The following is a 27,180-nucleotide window of genomic DNA, read 5'->3' on the forward strand; positions in this document are numbered from 1 at the left end:
AAAAAAACTCCAGGAGTAGATGGTTTCACAGGTAAATTCTATTACATATTTAAAGAAGAGTTAATACATACTCTTCTCATATCCCAAAAATTAGAAGAGGAAGAAGTATTTCCAAATTAATCCTATGAGGCCAGCATTACCCTCACACCAAACTCAAAACAAAACCAATACAGAAAGAATTACAGACCAATATCCCTGATGAACATTCATGTAAAACTCCTTAACAAAATATTATTAGCAAACAGCATTCAACAACACATTAAAAGGATCATTCACCATAATCACATTGGACTCATTCCAGGGATGCAAGGATGATTCAATACCTGCAAATCAATCAATGTGATATACTATATTAACAAAATGAAGGATGAAAATGATATGATCATCTCAATAGATGCTGAAAAAGCATTTGACAAAATTCAACATCCATTCATGATAAAAACTCTCAACAAAGTGGGTATAGAGGGAACACACTTCAATATAATAAAGGCCATATATGAAAACTCACAGCTAACATCATACTCAATGGTGAAAAGCTTAAAGTGTTTCCTCTAAGATCAGGAACAAAACAAGGATGTCCATTCTATCACTTTTATTCAACATAGTACTGAAAGTCCTAGCCACACCAATCAGACCAAAAAAAAAAAAAAAAAAAAAAAAAAAAGTAAAGGGATCTAAATAGGTAAGAAGTAAAACTGTCACTATTTGCAGATGACATGATACTATACATAGAAAACAGTAAATAACTCACCAGAAAACTATTAGAACTAATAAATGATTTCAGTAAAATTCCAGGATACAAAATTAATCTACAGAAATCTGTTGCATTTCTATACATTAATAACGAACCAGCAGAGACATTACAAAAACAAACCCATTTACAATTACATTAAAGAGAATAGCATGCCTATGAATAAACTGAACCAAGGAGTTAAAAGACCTCTACTCTGAAAACTATAGGACATTGGTAAAAGAAATTGAAGACAACACAAATAAATGAGAAGATATTCTATATTCATGGGTTGGAAGAATTAATATTGTTAAAATGTCCACACTACTCAAAGTAATCTTAGATTCAATGCAATCCCCATCAAAATGCCAATGGTATTTTTCACAGAACTAGAAACAAGCAATCCTAAAATTTGTATGGAACCACAAAAGACCCTAAATAGCCAAAGCTCTCTTGAGAAAGAACAATAAAGCTGAATATATTACAACCCCAGATTTAAAACTATACTACAAAGCTCTATTAACAAAACAGTAGTGGACTGGCATAAAAATAAAGACCATAGATCAATGTAACAGAAGACAGCACAGAGCTAATCCCATGCTTATACGGTCAATTAATCTATGACAAGGGAGACAATAATACACAGTGGTGAAAAGACAACTTCTTCAATAAGTGGTGTTGGGGAAACCTAAACAGCTACATGCAAAAGAATGAAACTGGACCACTTTCTTACACCATACACAAAAATAAACTCAAAATGGATTAAAGACCTAAATGTAAAAACTGAAACCATAAAATACCCCCACCCCAACAAGAAACCCCCAATCATAGGCAGTATACTCTTAGACATCTGTTTAGCAATATTTTTCTGTATCTGTCTCCTCAGCCGAGGGAAACAAAAGCAAAAATAGGCTTACTGGGACTACATCAAACCAAATAAAAAGCTTTTGCACAGTGGAAGAAACCATTAAAAAAATGAAAAGGCAACCTGTTGAATGGGAGAAGATTTTTGAAAATGATATATTGAAAAAGGGGTAAATATCCAAAATATATAAATAATTCATAGAACTCAACACCAAAAAAACTAAGAGTCCGATTAAAATATAGGCAGAGGACTTGACTAGACATATAGTCAACATACATATGAAAAGATGCTCAACACCACTCCTCATCAGGGAAATGCAAAAATCAAAACCACAATGATATATATATACCTTTACACCAATCAGAATAGCTAATATCAAAAAGACAAGAAGTAACAAGTGTTGGTGATGATGTGGAGAAAAGGGAATCCTTGTGTACTGCCATTGGGTATGTAAATTGGTACAACCACTATGGAAAATAGCATGGAGGTTCCTCAAACAAAACAGAATTACCATACGATCCAGTAATGACACCTCCAGGTATTTATTCCCCCTGCCCCAAATGAAAAGACGAATTTTAAAAGATATATGCACCCCTTTTATAATGAAGCATTATTTATAATAGCCAAAGTATGGAAGAAACCTAATTGCCCATTGACAGATGAATGGATAAAATTGTATTATATACATACAATGGAATATTACTCAGCCATAAAAAATAAAGTCTTGCCATTCGCAACAACACGGATGGACCCAAAGGTATTTATGTTAAGTGAAATAAGTCAGACAGAGAAAGATAAATATCCTATGATTTCACTCACATGTGGAATCTAAATAACAAAACAAATGAAGAAAAAAAAGACTCAAATACAAAGAACAAATTGGCAGTTCCCAGAGGAGCATGGGGGTGGAGGAGAATGGGCAAAATAGGTAAAGGGGATTAAGAGGTATAAACTTCCCAAAGCAATCTACACATTCAATGCAATCTCAATCAAAATTGCACCAGCATTCTTCTCAAAGTTAGAACAAACAATCCTAAAATTTGTATGGAACCACAAAAGACCTCGAATAGCCAAAGTTATGTTGGAAAAAAAAAAACAAACCAAGGCGTCACAATCCTGGAGTTTAGCCTCTACTACAAAGTTGTAATCATCAAGACAGTATGGTACTGGCACAAGAACAGACACATAGACCAATGGAATAGAATAGAGAACCCTGAATTGGACCTACAAATGTATGGCCAACTAATCTTTGACAAAACAGAAAAGAGTACCCACTGGAAAAAAGACAGTCTCTTTAGCAAATGGTACTGGGAGAACTGGACAGCAACATGCAGAAGAATGAACTTGGGCTACTTACTTACACCATACACAAAAATAAACTCAAAATGGATGAAAGACCTAAATGTGAGACAGGAAACCATTAAAACCCTAGAGGAGAAAATAGGCAACAACCTCTTTGACCTCAGTTGCAGCAATTTCTTGCTTGACATGTCTCCAAAGGAAGGGAATTAAAAGCAAAAATGAACTATTGGGACCTCATCAAGATAAAAAGCTTCTGCACTGCAAAGGAAACAATCAACAAAACTAAAAGGCAACTGACAGAATGGGAAAAGATATTGGCCAATGACATGTCAAATAAAGGGCTAGTATATAAAATCTATAAAGAACTAACCAAACTCCACACCCGAAAAACAAATAATCCAGTGAAGAAATGGGCAGAAGACATGAATAGACATTTTTTCCAAAGAAGATGGCCAACAGACACATGAAAAGATGTTCAATATCACTCAGGGATATACAAATCAGGGAAATACAAATGAAAACCACACTGAGATCAAAACCACATTGAGATACCACCTCACACCAGTCAGAGTGGCTAAAATTAACAATTCAGGAAACAACAGATGTTGGTGAGGATGTGAAGAAACGGGAACCCTCTTACACTGTTGGTGGGAATGCAAACTGGTACAGCCGCCCTGGAAAACAGTGTGGAGGTTCCTCAAAAAATTAAAAATCAAACTACCCTACAACCCAATAATAGTGCTACTAGGAATTCATCCAAAGTATACAGGAGTGTTGATTCATAGGGGCACATGTACCCCAATCTTTATAGCAGCACCTTCAACAATAGCCACATTACAGAAAGAGCCCAAATGTCCACCACCTGATGAATGGACAAAGATGTGGTTTGTATATACAATGGGATACTACTTGGCAATGAGAAAGAATGAAATCCCACCATTTGTAACAACGTTAAAGAAAGACAAATATCATATGTTTTCACTCACATGTGGAACTTGAGAAACTTAAAGGAGGACCATGGGAAAAGGGAAGGGGAAAAATAGTTTCAAAAAAATAGAATGTCAATGGGGGAGGAGCAGAGAGAGAGGGAGACACAGAATCCAAAGCAGGCTCCAGGCTGTCAGCACAGAGCCTGATGCGGGGCTCGAACCCATAAACTGTTAGATCATGACCTGAGTTGAAGCTGGACACTTAATTGACTGAGCCACCCAGGGACCCCAACATAAGCTATTTTTTAAAAAGCAAAGATAAATTGACCTGTAATAACAGAATTGACTTTCTGCATTTTTAAAAAATGTTTACTTACTTTTGAGGGAGAGAGAGACAGAGTGCGAGAGGGGTAGGGCAAGAGAGAGAGAGAGAGACACACACACACACCACAGAATCCGAAGCAGGCTCCAGGCTCTGGGCTGTCAGCACTGAGTCCGACGCGGGGCTCAAACCTACAGACCATAAGATCATGACCTGAGCCGAAGTTGGATGCTTAACTGACTGAGTCACCCAGGTACCCCTACATTTTTTTATTCTTAATGCAAAGCTATTGTAATGAGCTTAAAAGTGAGTTTTTCTATACAAAATTTGAATAATTTTTTTAAGTTAATTTTTTCTATAATCTCTACACCCAATGTGGGAGTCGAACTCACAATCCTGAGATCAACAGTCGCCTGCTCTACTGACTGAGCCAGCCAGGCGCCCCAAATAATTATTAATCTTTATTTTTGAAAAAGGTCCTAAATCAAATGCACCCTATGTGTGGAAAGACGTGGCTGGCACTGTGCTTGGCGGAGGCCCTGTCACAAAGGCTGCTTCTGCTCATCAGCCTGACTCCAGCAGGGTCACAGGAGTTTCTGGCATCCAGGAGCCTCAAAATCCAGCAGCAGAAGCACAAATTATTCCAACTTTCTCTTTACTCCCTTGGCAACATAATAAACCAAGGGAATAAAAACCATAGGTTTATTGATAGTTTATAGCTTTCAACAATTAAAAGTCATAAAAGGGACTATGTACAAACACCAGCATTCTTAAACTTGAGCAGCTGATTAAAAAAAAGAGAAATCACACATCTCCCTGTGTTGACCTACATTATTTAATGAATAAACATAAAACTAATGTGCTTACGGCTCTTATAGAATCATATGACCAAAACTACAGAGCAATGAGGTTTCAAAATTAGCAATAATTTATGTTAGCAGATTTTGTTATTTTGTTGAAAGTAAATCACCAATGTTAGATTTACAGAAGAAGATACAGCCCCAGGGCAGATGTATATGTTTTGACTTCAGTTATATGAATGCAGAAAATGCCTGTTTGCACAAGCACATTCCACAAAGTGAATTGAACACCTGAAGGCTTTGTTATCTAGTTCAAATTCAATGAGACTTGAATTACCCAAATCTATGACAGCGGAGAGATTTTAATCGAATGTTAATAAAACCATCTTGCTCTTTGAAATAAAAGTTGGAAGGCACCATTACTGAAAACTGCTTTCGTGTGTGTGTTTCAATTGGTAACAAAGAAATAATATCAGATATTATATGTTTGTAATTACCACAGATGGAGAAAACTCTACTTTCAGGCACTCACTGTCAAACTGCTGAAGAGAAGCATTAACATTGGAAATGGCTCATTGCACCATTTTGAAAACATTCATAAATTTAGTTAGCACTGCCAATGCCTTCAAACAGGAATACTAACTATAGCAAAACCCTCCAGCTTTTAACACACCGTGCAGTGTTTGGCTTCACCAGCCATTAACATCCTTGCTACGGTAGGCTCACCTCTGCTCTTTTGTCATTAATCAAAAGCAGCCCATAACTCCACTGTACTGAACTGTTTTCATGATCAAAATCAAAATCTCCACTTATTAAATAAGAAATTTAAGTCTTATTCTATGAGAATCTTTAAATTACAAATTATTACCACCTCAGAGCTTTGACTTAGTCATTCACAAACCAATCCAAAATGACACGGACATGTGTCATTTTAGCACAAGGACATAAATGCCAGATCACCTGCAGCACACCCAGCTCCTGGTTACTTCTTCATGTTAAAAGGCCAATGCTGACCCCTTAGGGTACATAATTACTTGACGCCAAAATTATTTTAAGTTCCAATGCCAACTGAAATGGAGTGGCAGCATTAGATAAGGTGGTAAATCAGATGACTCAGAGATATTTACTTTTTAAAATATATATCAAAGTAAAATAAAACAAAATTAAAAGATTCATAATTAACAGCCTATGAAACCCCATACTGAGAAACATTCAACAAGTTTCTTTTCCTTTCAAGGACAACACAGATGTGCAAGGGTAGCACATGTAATATTATATTTAGTATTGTTTTGTATGTTTGTCTTTAAGGACAACAATTTCAGAAAAATGAGTTTATGGGGGCGCCAGGGTGGCTCAGTCAGTTAAGCATCTGGCTCTTGATTCCAGCTCAAGTCATAATCTCACGGTTTGTGAGTTCAAGCCCTGTGTTGGGCTGTGTGTTGACAGTGCGAAGCCTGCTTGGATTCTCTCTCTCCCCATCTCTCTCTGCCCCTTCCCTGCTCATGCTCTCTCTCTCAAAATAAATAAAGTTTAAAAAAAAGAAGTAAGAAAGAAAGAAAGAAAGAAAGAAAGAAAGAAAGAAAGAAGGAAAGAAAAGTAAGTTTATGTAAAAAGCTTATATTCTGGATTCCCTCAAGGCTTCAAAATCGTGGAAAGTCTTTCCTACAATGTGCGCTGGGAGGGATCCATTTCTTGCCTTGTACTGCCCTCAAGTCTTCTTGCTTATTCTTTGCAGACACCAGGAAGGCACTGCCCCTACAGCCATGAAATGACTGAAACAGCAGAACCAAGTACTTCTTCTAAGCAGCAAAACTGGTACAGATCTGAGAAACCATGAAACCTCAGAGAAATGTCAGATTTGAACCTTCGGTGAAATTTGTCATTGAGCTTCAACCTGCAAATGATTTCATAAAATCAAGATGCAATGCATATAAGAACTTGGGAAGGTCACAGAAAAATAAAAGTATAGAATATCCAGAAATTTAAAAAGCATTCTGAGGCCTATGCAAATGTAGAGTATCATGCGCTGGGGCATCAGCAAATACACAAATTTGTTTGGCTAAAACAAAAGAACTTTAAAACCACTTTAAAAGTCATTTTCAAATCTAATTGCAACATAGCAAACCCACTTTAAAAAGTCACCTCACTAAACAAAAGCCTAAAATCAATCTATACCTAACAGCACACAAGTATAAAGACAATGCAGGCATAGCAGAGAAGACCTAATTTTCACAAAAGGAAAATAAAGATCTGGATATTTCCACTTAATTGCAGGTTCACAAAAGGCACACATTTGCACCATACCTGGTATCTTTGCCTGATCCCCAAGTTCGAATTCCACAGCCACCCATGTTGTCTTCAGTTCTGATTGCTCTAGAGAAAGAAAGAGTATTCCCTTCAGCTGAGAGCAGGCCTGCAGTCAATTTCCAAATCATAAAAGTTGATCAGAAAAGCCGTCCCAGGATCAGCTCCCTCAGGAATAAGCACATGCTAATATCAAGTCAATTCATATTAACACACAACAAACAGATTCATACCGTGTATTACCAAGATCATAAGGCAAAAAAGCAGTTACAGAGGAACTTACATTTTCTCATTCCCACCGTACCTCTCAAAATCTCGTTTCCCTCTCTGGTCAAAACCCTCAAAAGCTCTGTTCCCGGGGCCGCCTCTGCCTCGGCTTCGCATGGCCCCCCTTGGGCCTCCACGGCCTCTCAGTGGTCTGTCTCGATCAAACCTGTCAATGGGTCTAGGAAGAGATGGGTATAATAATAAAAAGCAGTGAACTGGATTGAAGGGCTAAGGCTTTTTTGAGAAAAAAATTCTAGGAGGACATCATGGCTATAATATATTGGAAAGAATGGTAGCTTGAATAATAAAGTAATAATTAACTTTTACTGAATAATACTACTGAGGCATTGTTCTGAGCACTTCATCATATATAATTCTCATAAACAGATATATAATATACAGCTATTATCCACAAACAATGAAACTGAGGCACAAAGGAGGTAGGTAACTTGCCCAAGGTCATACAGCTGTTAGGTGAGGAAGCCAGACCAGAGAAGCAGGTCCTGGGCAGGTCTTGCTAATCTGTGGAGGGGTACCCCTTTCTCTGGAGGTTTATTCCAGCTCTAATATTCAATATTTAAATTAAATTTGGAATGTTTTGTATAAGAGAAATAGGAAACTTCAAATTATGCCCCTCCCAAACCTCCCTCTCCCAAACACACAACCAGTCAGTGACATTTGGGGCTAAAAGTATTAACCTGCAACAACCTCAATTCTCTTCCTCTTGCCCCACACACACCTCCAAGGACAGCTGAAGCTTTTTGTTGTTAAAGCCAATAGCAACTTTTGTCTTTATGTCATTTGACCCCTATTCATCATTTGACACCACTGACGCCTAATTTTCCTCAGACTTCTCTTTCCTTGCCTTGTCCTTAAACACTTATTTTTGTAATAGGTCATACTCAAACATGGTACAAAATTCACAAGATACTCACTCCCCTTGCTTCTTAGGCCCCCAATTCCATTTTTCAGAGGAAGGCACCTCCAGAGTCACATCAAGGGACACGTTCTGTATCTTGCCTCTTTCACTTAACTAGTCTTGATGCTCTCCACACAGCTGCCTCCCTCGTTCTTCTGGATACTTGTTTTTCCTCACAGGTGCCCACATTCCTGACTTCCCATCCCGGCACACACTGTCCTCATCTCTATGCTATTGCTACGTGACCCTCATTCATGTGACCCTGCATCTCTCACTGGGGTCTCTGATTCCAGGCCACAAAGCCAGTTGCTTCCTGGACATGCCCTCTGTCCACACCCTGGCACTGCAGATACATGACCAACACTGACCCCTTGGCTCCCGCTATGGTCCCTAACTCACAGCATCAAACTACCTAAGCCAAGAACCAGATGTCTTCTATACTCCCTTCTTCCTCTGCCACATCCACTGGGACCAAAGCCTAACCACCCACGCACTCCTCCTCACACCCATTCTCAGCCATGTCTCTGGTCACCATCACTTTTTATGAGGACTTGCCTTTCTTCCATTAGATTCAAAGCTACTGCAGCAAGGACCACATCTTTTCACCATTGCAACCTTAGTTTAATAAGACAGATTATATATTTTTAATTTGTCAAGACTTTAAAAATATTTAAAATTGTAACAAATTACTTACTGAACTCTAGTGGCATTAGTGACTCAAACACCAAAACTAGAGTATGTTCTAGTCTATGGTCATGGCTGAAATTGTTACAATAAAAGCTACTGTCTGGGGCGCCTGGGTGGCGCAGTCGGTTAAGCATCCGACTTCAGCCAGGTAACGATCTCGCGGTCCGTGAGTTCGAGCCCCGCGTCAGGCTCTGGGCTGATGGCTCGGAGCCTGGAGCCTGTTTCCGATTCTGTGTCTCCCTCTCTCTGCCCCTCCCCCGTTCATGCTCTGTCTCTCTCTGTCCCAAAAATAAATAAACGTTGGAAAAAAAAAAAAAAAGCTACTGTCTGGGGTACCTGGGTGGCTCAGTTGGTTGAGCACCTGACTTCGACTCAGGTCATGATCTCACACTCATGGGTTTGAGCCCCGTGTCGGGCTCTGTGCTGACAGCTCAGAGCCTAGAGTCTTGCTTTGGATTCTGTGTCTCACTCTCTTTTTGCCCCTCCCCCACTCTCTGTCTCTCTCTCTCTCTTCTCAAAATAAATAAACATAATAATAAAAAAATTATTTAAAAAAAGCTACTGTCTGATGGTGGGTAAAAATATATAAAACTCTCTATTATCCTTACTCAAAAAGATAAAAAAACACAGAAGCACCAATCATTAACTTTATGCCAGTCTCTTATAAGAAACATCATCCTAAATAAAGTCTCCAGGTTGGGTGTTCTACCTCCCACCTCTCCCATTCCCGACTAAAACAGAGATTATTATAAAATCTATTCCCATTATAATAAATACCTAGAGCAGAGTTCTAAAACAATAACAAAAATGTAACAATAAATTCTTAACAAGGAAGTTGGACAGGGTCATAAGAGAAAAAAAGTCTACCTAAATATTGAGAGGAAATGAAACACCAAAACATACATGGAAAATAATGTCAACAGTCAAAACTGGGTCTAAATTTACATGAAATCTAGATCAGATACCAACAAAACAACAAAGGCATTTAAAATATAATAGTGATTGAAACCGACCCTAAAAATAGCCCTGTGTGTTCTGGGGTTTATTTTAATCCCTTAAGCCTCTTTTTTTTTTTTTAAGTGGTTTTTAAAAAAAATGTTTATTTTAGAGAGAGAGCATGAGCAGGGGAGAGGGACGGGGAGGGGAAAGAGAGAGAGTGAGAGAGTGAGAGAGTGAGTGAGAGAGAGAGAGAGAGAGAGAGAGAGAGAGAGAGAGAATCTTAAGCAGGCTCCACGCTTAGCACAGAGCCCAATGCAGGGCTCAAACCCATGACCCAGGGATCATGATCTGAGCCATAACCAAAACTCCAACACTCAACCGACTGAGTCACCCAGGTGCCCCTAAAACATTTTTTTTTCTTTACTCCACAGGTTACCCACATCCTTATCCCCATATTCTCAGGACACCTGGGTGGCTCAGTCAGTGAAGCGTCCGACTCTTGATTTCAGCTCAGATCATGATCTCATAGTTCATGAGCTCGAGCCCCGTGTTGGGCTCTGTGCTGACAGCCTGGAGCCTGCTTGGGATTCTCTCTCTCTGCCCACCGCCCCCCCCCCCCCCTGCTCATTTGTGCACTCTCTCTCTCTCTCACAAATACACTTTAAATATATATATTCTCAATTGCTTCTTGCTTATAAAATATACCCTCTTTGTGCTCGTGTTGGCAGCACATATACTAAAAATTAGAACGATAAAACATATCCTCTTTTTTTTTTTTTTAATTTTTTTTTTCAACATTTATTTATTTTTGGGACAGAGAGAGACAGAGCATGAATGGGGGAGGGGCAGAGAGAGAGGGAGACACAGAATCGGAAACAGGCTCCAGGCTCTGAGCCATCAGCCCAGAGCCCGACGCGGGGCTTGAACTCACGGGCCGCGAGATCGTGACCTGGCTGAAGTCGGACGCTTAACCGACTGCGCCACCCAGGGGCCCCAAAACATATCCTCTTTTTATTCAGGCAAGGGAGCATTGAGAAATCCTGTATCCACTTAGGAATCTTTATTTGTTATGTACTCACAAGGAAAAGGATGGAAAATAACATTTCAGCCAAGCATCATGCTTTACATCCCTGTAATCCACTCTCCAACAACAATCCTAATTAAGTAGGCATGAGTACCTGTTTTACAGATAAAGGGAATGATGTTTGTGGAGGGAAGAATGGGGAATTAGTGCTTAATGGGTACAGAGTTTCAGGTGGGGAAGATAAAAATGTTCTGAAGATGGATGATGGGGATGGTTGCACAACAATGTGAATGTACTTCATGCCACCGTACTATCACACATTTATAAGTGGTTAAAATGATACATTAAAAAATTTTTTTTAATGTTTATTCATTTTTGAGAGAGAGACAGGGTGAGAGTGGGGCAGGAGCAGAGAGAAAGAGAGAATCCAAAGCAGGCTCCAGGCTCTAAGCTGTCAGCACAGAACCCAATGTGGGGCTTGAACCCATGAACCATGAGATCGTGACCTGAGCTGAAGTCAGACACTTAACTGATTGAGCCACCCAGGTGCCCCTAAAATGGCACATTATGTTACGTATATTTTACCCCAATTTTTCTCAACTATTTCCATATGAGGAGGAAAAAAAAGTTAAACATCTGAGTAAGTGATTCTTTCAGAACTGGAACTGACTTTGAATGACCAGCACTAACCTTCAAGAAGAGCCAAAGAAAGAGTCAAAATATATCTAGACAGAGGTAGGCTAATTTCCTAATAGCCTATGTTCAAAGAATTCACTTAGGTTCATCATTTGGAGCCTAAAGAAAAATTCCTTATACATTAAAACAGTGATCTGGAAGTGTCCTGGTTGATCTCTGCACCTGAGCCACACGGACAGTTACTCCCAGCACCACTTATGACACCGCTTCGATGTGAAAATATGTGTTCTGCTTTAGTGGAATAAAAATCACATGAGCTGGCTGTGACCACAATAGCCATCACTGAAACTCCGGGTTTTTGTTTCCTCATCCATAAATTGAGAGGACTGAATTAGACAGTCTGTTAAGATTATCAAGATTCAATAATTCTGCCCAATAAATATGTATAGGTATCACAGAAATGCAAGGTGACACCATTTTTCACTATCAAATAAGCCAAGATCAAAGTTTATTATATTCAGCTCTGCAGAAAGAGCTAGGAGAAATGCTCCAGATTGTTAGTGACAGAGTAAATGGACAGGTTACTAAGACAGTGATTGATCACTACATATCAAAAGATCCCCCTGACTCCAATTTGTTTTCACACTACATGCACCCATCCAAACTTGCATTGAAGCACAAACTGGGTCCCAGGTTTTAATATATGACAGCCAGCTGAGAACCACTGCTTTATGGCCCTAACTGGGGTTCCCATTTCTAGAACTTCCATCTAGAGAAGGTCCAACACTAAGGAAATTATTACACTGTACTGCATCCACAACAGCTCATAATAGAGCCATTAAAAATGTTTACCAGGGCGCCTGGGTGGCTCAGTCAGTTAAGCGTCCAACTTCGGCTCAGGTCACGATCTTACAGTTCATGAGTTTGAGCCCTGCATTGGGCTCCATGATGACAGCTCAGAGCTTGGAGCCTGCTTCGGATTCTGTCTAGCCCTCTCTCTCTGGCCCTCTCCCACTTGTGCTCTGTCTCTCTCTCTCTCTCTCTCTCTCAGTCTCAAAAATAAGTAAAAACATTAAAAAAAAATGTTTACCAAAAATTCACAGGGCAGCTGGGTGGCTCAGTCAATTAAGCGTCTGACTCTTGATTTTGGCTCAGGGCATCATCTCACGGTTGAGTGATCAAGCTCCATGACAGGTTCTGCACTGAGCGTAGAGTCTGCTTAGGATTCTCTCCCTCCTGATCCCTCTGCCCCTCCCCCACTTGCAAATGCTCTCTTTCAAAAAAATTTAAAAGAAAATGTTTACCAAACATTGTTAGTGACATGGAAATGACTTTGACCATGTCAAATGGAAAAAGAAAGAATATAAAGCACTCAGTATATATGTATTATCATCTTAATATTTAAGTATATCTATGTATTAAAAAAAAGGAAAAAATTAGTCCAAATGTTAAAAGTAATTACCTTAAATGGTAAGATAAGTGGCTTTAATTTTCTTTATAATTGTATGCATTTTCTAAACTATCCAAATTGTCTTATGGATCTTTATTAATAGAAGAGTACTTTTTAAGAAACTAAGGAAAATATCTTTTCTGATAGCACATGATTTATCAAAAATAATTTCACATTTCCTTGAAAGTAAAATTTCCCTCCATATACCTAACATGATACACTGCGAAGGACACAAGACCTCACTTGTGTGGTATTCCTGCCAAAGTGCATGACATTGTTCCAGACAAACTCGGTTCTGAGCTGTTGTACAAAATAACTGGTCCTTCCTCTTCCGACATGTCAAAGTCAAAGATAAAGGAAGAGTAAAGAGCTGTTCCAAATGAAAGACGACTAAATGCAGTGCACACTCTGGACTGGATCCTGAACCAGGCATTTTTTTTCTTTTGCTAAAAGGACATTATAGGACAACTGGTGAAATTTGAGTACTCTGTAGATTACATGATATAGAGAATTAGATAATAGTAATGTATCAAGGTTAATATGTTTGATAATTATACAATGTTTTTAGGAAATACATTTAAAGTATTTAGGGATAAAGAGGTATTTCTGCACTTTACTCTTTTTAAATTTTTTTTAGTGTTTATTTTTGAGAGAGAGAGAGAGACAGAGCATGAGTGGGGGAGGGGCAGAGAGAGAAAGGGAGACAGAATCCGAAGCAGGCTCCATGTTCCGAGCTGTCAGCACAGAGCCGGATTCGGGGCTCAAACCCACGAGCTGTGAGATCATGACCTGAGCTGAGGTCAGATGCTCAACTGACTGAGCCACCCAGGTGCCCCATCTGCACTTTAAATGTCAAAGAAAAAAGGTGTGTGTGTGTGTGTGTGTGTGTGTGTGTGTGTGTGTGTGTGTGTGTAAGGGAAGGAGAGAAGCAGAGAGAGGGAGGGGGTATGATAAAGCAAATGTTAACAGTTGGGGAATCTGGATGAGGGTATATGGGAATTCTGTGTATAATTCTTGCAACTTTCTATAAATCTGAAGTTTTCATTTTTTTTTTTTTACATTTATTTATTTTTGAAGGACAGAGTGAGACGAGCGTGGGCAGGGGAAGGGCAGAGAGAGAATGAGACAGAATCTGAAGCAGCTTCCAGGCTCTGAGCAAGCAGTCAGCACAGAGCCTGATGCGGGGCTTGAACCCATGAATCATGAGATCATGACCTGGGCCGAAGTCGAACTGAGCCACCCAGGCACCCCAATAAATCTGAAGTTATTTTTAAAGAAAAAAGAAAAATCCCTCCATAATCCCATATCCCACTCTACCCCTATCCTCATGTATGACTTCACTTAATAGGCATCATTTTGTGTTAGCATATACTCATCCTTTTAAAAGACTCATAGTTTTGCTACTAAAAAAAGCTGGAAACATGAGTTTGTGCTTTTGAGCTATAATTTCCTTATTTCCACAGAATAAATCCCTGAAGTGAGAAAAAAAAAATACACATATGCTTCCCCAAATAAGCAGCTCTGATCCAGAAGTCTTTCTGTAAGCAAGCAGACTATGGCCATTACACAGCAAAATTGAAGTACTCTCCAAAAATAGCAGAATTAAGCCTTTCTCTAACCCTCACGCTCCAATATGGTGGCAGATACACTAGCCTGATGTTCTCAATATGTAATTTCTAGGGAATACATCTGTGGGAGTATGCCCACCAGCTGCTCAGCCTTCTCAGACTGAGCTACTCTCTGCTGGACTTCTGGGGGTCTTTGGGGGGAAGGGGTGGTGTTTTAATGAGGTGGTGTTTTAATGAACATAGTTTTTACATGTCCTTTGGTTAAAACTTGTAGCCAGGATCCTAAATGGAATCAATAGTCAAGAACTTGGAATACTTTGGGAATAACGGCTCCCTTGACATTAAACTGTTGACGGCTAATAGTGTCAACGTACACTATTCTAGTCTCCTTTAGCCTTTTTTTTTTTAACCTATTTTCCTTTAAATGTGATTCACAAGTTGTTTCAGTTTAATCTAAACTCAGTGCTATGAAGGTTGAATAATTTAACACAAACTTTAGGCAGTAAGCATCTGTCTTGTTAGGGCCAAGCATAAGACACAAAGAACCGCTACGTGTGTACAGGCAGGCACGGGTGGTCAGGAGCGGTGTCAGGCTGCACCAGCCCAAGACTACCTTCCAGATCAGAGCACTTTCTAGAAGAAGGTATGGCAGCCATAAATTGGTTTTATACACTGTATCAGTTTTTCTTAAAATGTCATCATGATAGCCAAGTGACCTAACCATGGGGCTAGGAACTTGTTTAAATTTGTTAGTAGTCTAAATTAGTAATGTTAAATCAAAACCATAATTATGCTTAGCTTCAACTGCAAAAGAAAATTTAACCAGTTTAACAGACTCCTGTGTAGTTTTTTTCTTTACAAGAGTGCTTTGTGTAGTTACCAATAAATAACTCATTTTTCACCTTACATCATTTCCTGAACCAAGACTTAAGGTCACCCAAGAAATAAATGGAAGATCCTTCCTGTGTCACCTAAAGTGACTGCCAAGGTTGCAAAGGTTAACAGTTCTAGTAAAACCCTCCTGGTTCCCCCCACCCTCCTGACCAAGGTCTGCAGTACGTACTTTTCATCCGTGAACTTCTCAGATGTAAAGTCTGCCTGTCTCTCGCTCTCATAGGGTCGATATTCCCTGTAGGATCTCCGCTCTGCTCTGTCAAGTGTCACCTCCGTCCCCCGGCTGTCATTCCATCCCTGCTGCTCCCCTCTTCTAGGAGCTCGCTTCTGGCCTGCCAAATCAGAAGGAACAGCTGGGACACCAGGTCCATGAAAGCACACCTACAGGGAGTTTTAAATTCCACTTTTCTAGAAGTCAACCTCATAGGAAAATCCAGGAAGTTTGGAAACGTTCAGAGAAGAAAAAAGTTATGGATATCATCGTAGCCCACAGTCAACTACCATCGACCCTTGAACAACACAGGTTTGAAGTGCATGGGCCCACTTACAGAATTTTTCAGATGCAGTACAGAAGTGTAAATGTATTTTCTCTTCCTTATAAATTAAAAAAAAATTTTTTTTTCAACGTTTATTTATTTTTGGGACAGAGAGAGACAGAGCATGAACGGGGGATGGGCAGAGAGAGAGGGAGACACAGAATCGGAAATAGGCTCCAGGCTCTGAGCCATCAGCCCAGAGCCTGACGCGGGGCTCGAACTCATGGACCGCAAGATCGTGACCTGGCTGAAGTCGGACGCTTAATCGACTGCGCCACCCAGGCGCCCCTCTTCCTTATAATTTTAATAACATTTTCTCTTCTCTAGCTTATCTGCCCTACGAATATATACTACATATACAAAATAAATGTTAATTGACTATTACTGGTAAGGCTTCCAGTCAATAGTAGGCTACTGGTAGTTAAGTTTTGGGGAAGTTCAAAGTTATATGTGGATTTTCAACTGCACGGCTTGAAACCTGGTTTCAACCTAACCCCCTGGTTGCTCAAGGGTCAACTGTATTTCCTCATAAAACTTTTAAGATACTTAGGTTTTCTTTCCCTTCTGTCCTAGAAAATATAAGATAAACTACACCAACCAACCTATAATTACAGGTAACTCACAATGACTGTGACAGCTATGGATACACACATTTGCTAAATTAACTACAGTTGTCAACAGCAGTTTTATTAAAACATGGTAGCTACACTCCATACAGAATATTAAAGGATAAATGCCCTGTATGTCAGATTGTACTTTCAGATAAACTATGGTTTATCATTGGCTACTAAGGTTTTCGTTTCTAAATACAGTTCTGTACTGCTGTTATCTTTGTTTGAAAACAGATTTTCCTGCTCTCTTGATCTTTGATGGAATTTATACATTTATGATCATACTTTTCAATGTGAGGCCAAACTGCTATCTACCAACTGATCCAAGGGACAGCACTGGAAGGGGGCATCTCTCTTTCACAGAAAGGCCAGCACCCAGCCAGGGCCACTCCAGGCCTCTCTCTCACTTTACTCCTCTCTAGTTTTGATGCTTTAAAAATTTTAAGCAGAGTCTATGTCTGAAAGCAGCTAACACTTGGTAAGTACGTTGTAAGGAACTTTGTCACTTCTTAAATCATCTTCTAAAAATGCATCTTATTTTTCTTAAAAAAAAAGATATTAAAAGCTCTCCATCTCAAACATGATGTACCATTTTTATTACAGTAGCTTCGATTTTCCTTGGTATAATTTATACCCTTCACATTGGTTGTATGGCTATCAAAAATTTTTTTTAATGTTTATTTTTGAGAGACAGAGAGAGCGCGCATGAGCAGGGAAGGGGTGGGGGTGGGGTGGGAAACAGAGGATGGGAAGTGGGCTTTGCGCTGACTGCAGAGAGCCTAAATGCGTTGTAGGGGCCCATGAGATCATGATCTGAGCCAAAGTTGGATGCTTAACCAACTGAGCCATCAAAATATTAAATGTATTTGAAGTAATGAGTAATTTTTCAAGTCCCGGATTCCTCTCTTAGACAGATATATGCAACTCTTAAGGAATATATGTTTACACATATTTTTCTGTCTTCCTACTGAATAGCTTCTATCTGAACTTTATACTGGGCACATGTACATAGTAACATAGTTCCAGTATCTTACTGATTCCATTTTAAAGCAGAAGTCAAGTCTGTGACACCACAAACATAAAATTGTGCAATTTATTACTTGTTAACATAAAGTATTTTTTCAATGTGAAAAGTTCCACAATAAATCTAAGTTCAGTCTTAAGTTAATGTCCCTTAAATCGGATTTGCATCCTGTACTGATGTTACAATCTGAGCTTGTGACGTGTTTGGGAAATGGGAAAGATGTTATCTTTCTCATAATAGATCATTGTTTCTCTTGCAGAAACAAAACAGAGAGTGACACTTGTCCCGGGAGTATGCAATGCCAAATGAGGGCAGGTAATAGAGATCAAATTTGGAATGTGAGGTAGAAAATGTTATTTTGGAAGTTTATTATCTAACAAGTTGAAAATTGTAATAGAGTATGACACAACAGCAATCAGCTGATATGTCAATAGTGACAATACTTTTCCTTCAATGCAAAAACATTATTTTAATACAGCTTCAAATTTCCTATTTATAACCTATCTTTAAATAAAACCTGGGGCACCTGGGTGGCTCAGTCAGTTAAGTGTCTGACTTCGGCTCAGGTCATGATCTCATGGTTTGTGGGTTCATGCTCCGCATCAGGTTCTGTGCTGACAGCTCAGAGCCTGGAGCCTGCTTTGGATTCTGTGTCTCCCTCTCCCACTGCCCCTCCCCTGCTCACGCTCTCTCTCTCTCAAAAATAAATAAACGTTAAAAATGTTTAAAAAAAACCTTTAGTATCTCCACTCAGCTACAAAATTACTTAGGAGCTTATCCTACCTCTTTGCTTCCTCAAGGTTTGTTTTTTTTTTTTTTTTTTTTATTGTATTAAATTTGGAATTCACCATTCAAAACTTAAAATGACATTTACTGCATACTTTATATTAAAACTTCTTCCAAAGTTTTGGTGTACAAACTTAAAAAATAAAATTTTAAAAATTATATAGGGGCACCTGGGTGGCTCAGCTGGTTAAGTGTCCAACTCTTGATCTGGTCTCAGGTCATGCTATCACGGTTCATGAGATCGAGCCATACTTGGGGCTCTGCACTGACAGCAGGGAACCTGCTTAGGATTTTCTCTCCCTCTCTCTCTGCTCTTCTCCTGCTCATGTGCACACGCATGTGTGCACTCTCTCTCTCAAAACAAACATTAAAAATACCATTAAATGTAACTGGATATTTATTAGAAAAATTATGAATACACTGCAAACATCTGTCTCCCCAAAACCCAAAGATAAAAGGGGTCCAGTTTTCCCCCCACAATTTAGTGCTAAGCGATCAAGATTGCAACTGAACCTAGTTTGTTTTTCTGTGCTGGGTCAGCAGCTCCAAGTGGATAATGCAAACACTGAATTTCTCTAGCCCTTTCCAATAAAACGCTGGCATATGCTGTCTGATCACTGATCTAAACCCAAGCCCATATGAAGGGGCAGAATACAATAAAATTTATAGTAAGATTTCCTACAAAACAAAGTTGAGCTTTCACTCAAAGACAATAGTTCTGAAAGGCTAGGAAAAGCAAAGCTGAAAACAGTCTCTGTAGATTTCAGTAACGAGTTTATAAAACAAGGCTCACCCAAGGGTTAAATATTGAAGGGCATTAAAAACCTCTGTTTCCATGGGAAAATCTTGTGATTTCCACATTCACATCCAAAAATATTTCCATTATATGTCAAACATGTTTTGACTTTGATTCTTCTCTACACTGAGCATTCATTTATAATATTCTAACTAAATTAAAAATTTTGAATGTTAGAAAGGTACAGTCCATATTAATTAGGGCTACAAAACCTTGAGAGAGTAGCTCTCTATAAATTTAGTACTAACTACATAAATGGAAATTAATGAGCTGTTTGCTCCTGAAATAACATTTAACTTGAAAAAGAACCAGGATGACAAAATTTCCATCCTACCTACAAAATTAACTAAGAATCTTTAATATAGATCTCAAAACCCAGGTCATCTGGATTATGAACAATTGACAGAAAAAAGTTATAAACCCACTAGATTACAATGCCAAGTTAAACAAGCAGGCTGCAACTCAGTTTACATATCATTTAAATTTAGAAAAAAAGAAATAGCTCTGTTTGTACATAAATACAAGGTGTTAACCAGTAATAAAAATAGATTTTTGCTTTACTTCATACATTTCAGAATTGTTCAAAATTTACAAAAATTTTATAAATGTTTGTTATAAGATAAAAATTCATTATTTTTAATATTAAAAAGGTTAAAAAGCAGTATATTAACATCACTAACTGCAGTTTCACACTACTTTAAAGGATAAAATACATTATTTTCATCTGTTAAAAAGAAAAGGGAGAGGAAAAGCTTAGCCTTAGTCAATTCTTTCATTACTGTATCTAAATAGATTTATGAGAAAAATCAGAACACAAAACGTACAATATATCTCACGTCTCATTCACTGTTTAAATAGGCTCATAAATGTGCTGGCCTACTAGCATGGGGTCTTAAAATATCCAAAAGCATTGAAAATAATTTTCAATATCTTTATTATAGTGACTTGATTTTCTATTTCTCAGGGGATATTGCTGGACTGAAGTTTTCACAGACAAAAGTAAAGCAAACATTACCTAGCTGCACGAGTCAAAGACCCAACACTTAAATCAGAGTTGTAATCTCAGGGCTGGGATGCACAACTGTCATCAAGCAAGGAACAAGCCAGCAAAGCCCAGTTGAATACAATGCCAAACACTGGCTCAAGTGGTCGAATGACACATCTTAATCTTAACACCCTTTTTAAGCAAACCTTAGGACCACTGCTTTATTTTAGGAAAACAGAGGAAATACAGGTGGAGTCTTACAGACTATGAACTGATGCAGTTCAGGTGATGAACGACTCTTAGGTACCCTCCCTCGCTGGATGCGGACAGAGGTACCTGGCTAAATAGGTTGTGGGGAACTTTGAATATTCTTGTTTAAAAGGGTTAAAGGTTAAAAAACGCTTTTCTTAAAGCAGCCTGACTTAATGACAAGTTACACGTCCCAACGACACAACATGCTGTATTGAAAAATGATGCCGGCTGACTGCTGGAAGCTACAGTAAGGGGATGGGGTGTACGAGGATGGGGTGAAAGCACGGAGCCTGGCAGGAGCCGGGGACCCCGCGTCCGCCCCCGCCGCATTCGGCTCGCGGCCCTGACGTCACAGCCCGCCCCCGCGGTCACCCAGGCCTTCGCTCCATCACAGAGGCCCGAGCCCCTCATCCCCACGATTCCTCACACACCCTGGGCTCTCGCCACCACCCCCAGAGGCCGGGTGCGCCCTCCTTGCTCACCCTCCCTCCTTCCCCACCACGCTTCTCTTCTGACCTCCCGACCCGAATTTTGCAGAGGTTGGGCTGGAGGATGGAGACCGTCCCTGCTAGCTCTAGATCTGAGCGCCCGGGGTAGCGACCCTAGTTATCCCGACAAACACTACCCCAACATTATCTCTCAACTTTGCCCAACTTGTAATCGCTCAGTTCTGGGATTCTGAGACCCCTATTCCAAGCCAGCACGCCGCCCCCCGCCCAAGGGGCTGGAAAAGGCCAGAAGGGGCGTGACACCCCCTCTCGTTCTCTTTTCCTACCTTCCTCCGCCACAAGGACCCTCAACTTAACCCGTCTTCCCAGGAGCCCCTTCCCTTTCTGGATCAAGACCCTCTGACCCCGGTCTCACAGTGAGGGTCGAGGGACGGCAGAGGAGGGGTGACCTCCGTGACCCCATTCTCCTTCTCCTCCCGCCCACTGCGCCTACCCGGGGGTGCCCAGGTGCCCGGCGGGGCGCGCGTACCGGGTGGCAGCGGGCCGCCCCCGGGGCTGTCCGGCTGCTGCGCGCCAGGGGCCGGGAGGCTCTTGCGCTCCTTCTGGGACTCCCTCCGGCCGCCGCCCGCGCCAGGTCTGTGGCCCGAGGCCCCGGCCGGACTCCTGCCGCCGCGGTTGCCGGCCCCGGCCGCCGCCGCTGCCTCGTCGCGCCTCTTGCGCTGCAGCTGCTGCTGGCGCCGGTGCTCGGCCTCGCGCAGGATGTCGAACGGGTCCGACTCGTCGTCCAGCAGCTGGTGGAAGCGGTTGGCCACGACGCAGCCGAAACTCTCCTGCATCGCGGCGCCTGCGGCGGCCGCGGCCACGGGGCTCCCCAGAGCGCCCTTCATGCCGCCGCGGCCACTGCGGGCCCGCCGCTGGCACCCCACGCGAGCGAGTCTCAGCAAAACCGGCGGCGAGGACCCATCCCGCCCGCTGCTACCGCCCTCCCAGCACTGCCCGGTCCCGGCCCTCCCCCGCGCCCGCCCCCGCGCCCGCCCCCGCGCCGCCGCCGCCGCTGCCCGCCCAGCCACCGCCCGACAGCCAATCAGCACACGCAGACACGCCCCCTTTCCTAGTCGGCGCGTCTGGAAGCCCAATCAGCGGCCGGAGGCTGTCACGTCACGCGACCTCTATGCCCCTCCCCCCGACTCAGCAGAGAGGGGCGGGGCACAGGGGCGGAGCTACTGGGAGGAACAACGAGTCTTGTAGTCCGGGCGGCCCCGCTGTGCGGGTGGGTCACGGCCATTATTTGTATTCTCTCTGGCGCTGGATACACATTGGTTATGGGCCACTCATCTTTGAAGTTCATATGTTCATCTAGCCATTCAACTACATATTGAACACTTACTATGTGCCAGGCATTATGTTGTAAGAGATACTAGCTCCGTGTTTTTGCGGATCTTAGTCTAGAGACAGAAGAGTGCGGTAAAGGAAGGGACAGACTTTTCTACGCGCCAGTAGCAGAGACCTGACCTAATTAGGAGGCCTGGAAAGACTTTCCCTGGGAAGTGACGGTTAAACTGACATACTACCAAGGATGACAGGGGCAGGAGCAACCACACGTGAAGATGTCTTGAGGTGGGATGGAGCACAACCCATTGAAACTCAGAGGATACCATTGTAACTGGATTGCAAAGAGCTGAGGGACAGCCTTTTTTTTTTTCCCCCCTAGGAGCAATAGGAAGCAAATTTTAAGCCTAAGCATGTATTTGAAAAGGCTACTCTAGTTGCAATGTGAAGGACTAGGTTGGAGGCAGGTCCAAATAGATGTAAGGAAACCAAGCAAAAGATTGTTGCAGAACTCCAGAGAAGAGTTGATGATGACAGTGACTTGAATTAGAATGGCTGAGTGGAGGTGAAGAGACTCATTGATTCAAGAGCTGTTTGGGAGGTTGTATCAACAGGACCTGGTGATGCGTTAGATATGGGTGTTGAGGGAAATGAAGAGGGTATGATGACTCCTATTTCTGGCTTGTGCAGCTGGAATGGTGGTGCATTCCAAAGAGATAGAACACTGGAGGAGACCATTTTGATGGGAATCATGAGTTAGTTTTGGACATATTGAGGGTTTTTAAAAATTTTTTTAATGTTTTTATTTATTTTTGAGACAGAGAGAGACAGAGCATGAGCAGGGGAGGGGCAGAGAGAGGGAGACACAGAATCCGAAGCAGGCTCCAGGCTCTGAGCTGTCAGCACAGAACCCGACGCGGGGCTCGAACTCAACCGACTGAGCCACCCCGGCACCACCCCCCCCCCCTTTTTTTTCTTTCAGTTGAGAACTGGAACTCAGAGGACTCTGAACTGGACAGTCCTCCAGGAAGTTTTGCCTGGCACCTGTCTGTCTATCCCACTCCTTCCTTTTCCTCTTACATTTTCCCAGAACCTGTATTTTGTTAGGACATCAGGTGGCTGTATGCCCCAGGGGAAGCTGGGCTTATCAGCCTCAAACTTGCTTAATCCTAATCATGCACTCTAATTCCATTCCCTTGCCAATGATTGGTGTAGGAATAAGCTCCTGGTGCAAATCTTCCCTGAGGGGAACTATTATGGAAGATTCCTGGGAACATTTTTCTTATATCTAAAAAGGGATTGAGAAGGGATCTGTTATTTCCCACCTCTGTTCTCTGCTCTTTGTTATGTGAGGAAGACATAATGCCTAGAGTTGCTGTTCCTTATTGCAGCTATGAGAATGGCAGAGCAGAAGGGTAGAGAAAACCTAATTCCTTGGTGCTGATTTATCCCACTGGGAAGACTCCCTACCTCAGATTTATTATGTAAGAGGATAAATAACATTATTGTTTAATCTGCTCTTAGTTTTATTTGTCTTGATTTTTTTTTTTTTTATTTATTTTTTGGGACAGAGAGAGACAGAGCATGAACGGGGGAGGGGCAGAGAGAGAGGGAGACAGAATCAGAAACAGGCTCCAGGCTCTGAGCCATCAGCCCAGAGCCCGACGCGGGGCTCGAACTCACAGACCGCGAGATCGTGACCTGGCTGAAGTCGGACGCTTAACCGACTGCGCCACCCAGGCGCCCCTTATTTGTCTTGATTTAAAAGCATCACCTTAGAGCTTCTTGCTCAGGTGAGTCATCACCAGCATGACTGCTGCCAGGTTTGTGTTTTACTCATTTAATTTTCTGTCATTCCTGAGGAGGATAGGGATGATGCCTGTCATTCATTGCTTTCTTATTTGTTGCAGTTTACATGCCCAGTGCTTCAAATTCTGGGTAGTTGTGTGGTAGGTTCTCAGTAAATATTTGCTGAATGAATATTTTAAGATATTCAGTCATCTCCTTTTTGGAGTCAGCAGAGGTTTATGATCAAAAGCCTATTCTTTTTACCCAAAAGAATTGATAGCAGGTGTTCAAACAAAAACTTGTACATGAGTGTTCGTGGCAGTACTGCTTGCAATATTCAAAGGTGGAAACAGCCCAAATATACATCAGTGGATGAATGGATAAACAAAATGTGGTACAATGGATTAATATTTGTGTATAAAAGGGAATGAGGTACTTATACATGCTACAATATAAATGAATGTTGAAACATTATGGCCAGATACAAAAGGCTACACATTGTATGCCCCTTTATATAAAATGTCCAGTATAGGCAAATCTATAGAGACAGAAATCAGATTAGTGGTTGCCAGGGGTAGGGGGGAAAGGAGATGGGGAGCAACCATTTAAGGTGCATGAAGTTGCCTTTTGGGGTGAGGAAATTTTTCTGGAATTTATAGTGGTGTTAGTTGTACCAAATGTGAATGTAGTAAATACCACTGAATTGTACACTTTAAAATGGCTACAATAGCACACCTTTCCGAGTTTTTGGCTATGAGGATTGGGGCAGCCTGAGACAGGGGTCCTGCACTGAGATGCCTCAAATCCTTGTTAAAAATGTTTAGGTCCCCATGAGGCCCCACACTGTCCAAGCTAACCAGGAGGTTTAGGTAGGAAGGGGATTGATGGGCTTCATTGTTTATAAAATCAGTTGTGCTGATAAAAGAAGTAAAGCTGGGAAAGCTTTGAGTCCGGCACCTGTTCATGGTCATCATTAACCAGCTTTACCTGGCGTACACATCAGATGGGACATCAGTCTGGCTGTAAATTTCAGCCAGCTGTTAGATGGGAACATGGAGTATCGCTGTGCACCTGCAGATGTATTATTTCTTTTGTGGCATGAATAAATGTATCTGTGATGTACAAAAAAAAAAAAAAGACTACAACAGTAAATTTTATGTGATTCTACCACAATATTTAAAGCATATATTTTGGAGTTCTATCCTGATTTGAATCCTGGCTCTGCCACTAATTAGTTTTGTGACCTTGGACCTGTTCCTTATTTCTGTGCCTCAGTTTTCTCATCTGTAAAATGGAAAAAATAATGATACCTATTTCTGAGGGTTATTGTGAAAACTGGGTCAGATAATGCATATGAAGTGTTGAGCACCATGCCTGGCACAAAGTGAGTCCTCAGTGAAAGTCATTATCAACATTATTATTATCATCATTTTGAATCACACTTAAGACTAGGTAGAGTCATAATGAGCCCTCATTATTATGAGAGGAATGAAATTTCCAAAGATTCTTTATGCACCAGAATTACCACATGTACCAGAGACCATATTTTGAGAAGCACTGCTTCAAACCAGATGTCTCCGGCAACTTTAGGCTGCCCATCACCAAGCAACAACAAGGGACCATTACCACTTGAGAGAGGACCTGTCATCCTCTAAATTTTTTTAATGTTTATTTATTTTTGAGAGAAAGAGAGAAACAGAGCACAAGCAGGGAAGGGGCAGAGAGAGACAGAGCACGAGCAGGGGAAGGGCAGAGAGGGTGGAGACACAGAATTGGAAGCAGGCTGCAGGCTCTGAGCTGTCAGCAGAGAGCCCGACATGGGGCTCGAACCCACAAGCTGTTTGATCCCACAAGCTGAAGTTGGATGCTCAACCAACTGAGCCACCCAGGCACCCTGGGCTTGTCATCTTACTAGACATTCGGATTCAGCTTACTCCCCCATTGCCCTCCTATTTCCTTTCCAACACCACCAATCACAACAGTTTCTTAAAGCATGCTCTGGGAGCACTGCATTCTAATTTCCAAATCATAACTGCCTAAAACAGTTATAAGTCAACCAATCCTGATTACTTTAGGATTAAGAACACCTTTAAAATCAATGAAATAGAGATGAGTAGCTTCTAGCTGGTGTTAGCTGGCCGTGGGTTTCCTTTGGGGCTATTAATTACTGTAGAATTTACTGATGGAAACTTATTAAGTAGCATCACATTTTTTCCTGACAATTTTTCTGCTGGAAGATTGCATCCTTAAATGCGTTCCTAAAATAACAACTCTTATCACATGAGCATGAGTTATTTGCAACGTTGTGTTTAATGTGGTCAATTTAACAGACTTTATTTATTTTTTATTTTTTTAAGTTTATTTATTTATTTGAGAGAGACAGAGACAGTGGGGAGGGGTAGAGAGAGGGGGAGACAGAGAATCCCAAGCAGGCTCTGCATTGCCAGTGCAGAGTCTGATGTGTGGCTCAAACCCACAAAACCGTGAGATCATGACCTGAGCTGAAACCAAGAGTTGGACGCTTATCCGACTGAGCCACCCAGGCACCCCTAGACTAATATTTCTAATAATCCAAGGTATAAAAACTATCTTTAGTAATTATAATATCAAACAGAACACACACCCACACCCACACCCACACACACACACACACACTCACTCACTCACACACGGCCATATAACTTAGAAAATAAAGCATACCAAAAAAGCAGTGGGGTGTGGATGCTGAATAATATCATTAGCCCTTCCATAGCAGTTATTTATTGGCACCAGTGGAAATGCATGCAATTTAACTACATACAAATTGCTAATTACCTTGAGTTACTTAATATACAAATTCCATTAGGAATAGTAAAATAAAATTCACTAAAATCTTCCAGATTGACTTGAAATTCTCAGGAAGATCAGTCCAGAGTTTAAAAACATGTAGTTGTATTACTTAAAAAATTTTTTTTATCATGTTTATTTATTTTTGAGACAGAGAGAGAC

At 41.1% G+C, this 27,180-nt stretch overlaps 1 protein-coding gene and 1 pseudogene across 2 annotated transcripts in view; one reads left to right on the forward strand and one right to left on the reverse strand.

Annotated features, from left to right (window-relative positions):
* Positions 1-22,055, reverse strand: part of HABP4 (hyaluronan binding protein 4) — a 40,327-nt gene extending 18,272 nt beyond the window's left edge. Inside the window, exons 1-4 of one of the 2 annotated variants that reach the window (XM_047829091.1) lie at positions 21,605-22,055; positions 15,806-15,968; positions 7,557-7,697; positions 7,253-7,321 (exon numbers count right to left, since the gene is read on the reverse strand). In XM_047829091.1, coding sequence (XP_047685047.1) covers positions 7,253-7,321; positions 7,557-7,697; positions 15,806-15,968; positions 21,605-21,962 — 731 coding nt within the window. In that variant the 5' untranslated portion in view covers positions 21,963-22,055. Of the gene's footprint in view, positions 1-7,252; positions 7,322-7,556; positions 7,698-15,805; positions 15,969-21,568 lie in introns of both variants that reach the window. The other variant, XM_047829090.1, reaches the window with a different exon arrangement.
* A 2,931-nt stretch (positions 22,056-24,986) lies between these two features.
* Positions 24,987-25,169, forward strand: LOC125149816 (ATP synthase subunit ATP5MJ, mitochondrial-like; annotated as a pseudogene).
* Positions 25,170-27,180: the final 2,011 nt, after the last annotated feature.

This window comes from Prionailurus viverrinus, chromosome D4 (assembly GCF_022837055.1).
Source record: "Prionailurus viverrinus isolate Anna chromosome D4, UM_Priviv_1.0, whole genome shotgun sequence".
Classification (NCBI taxonomy): domain Eukaryota; kingdom Metazoa; phylum Chordata; class Mammalia; order Carnivora; family Felidae; genus Prionailurus; species Prionailurus viverrinus.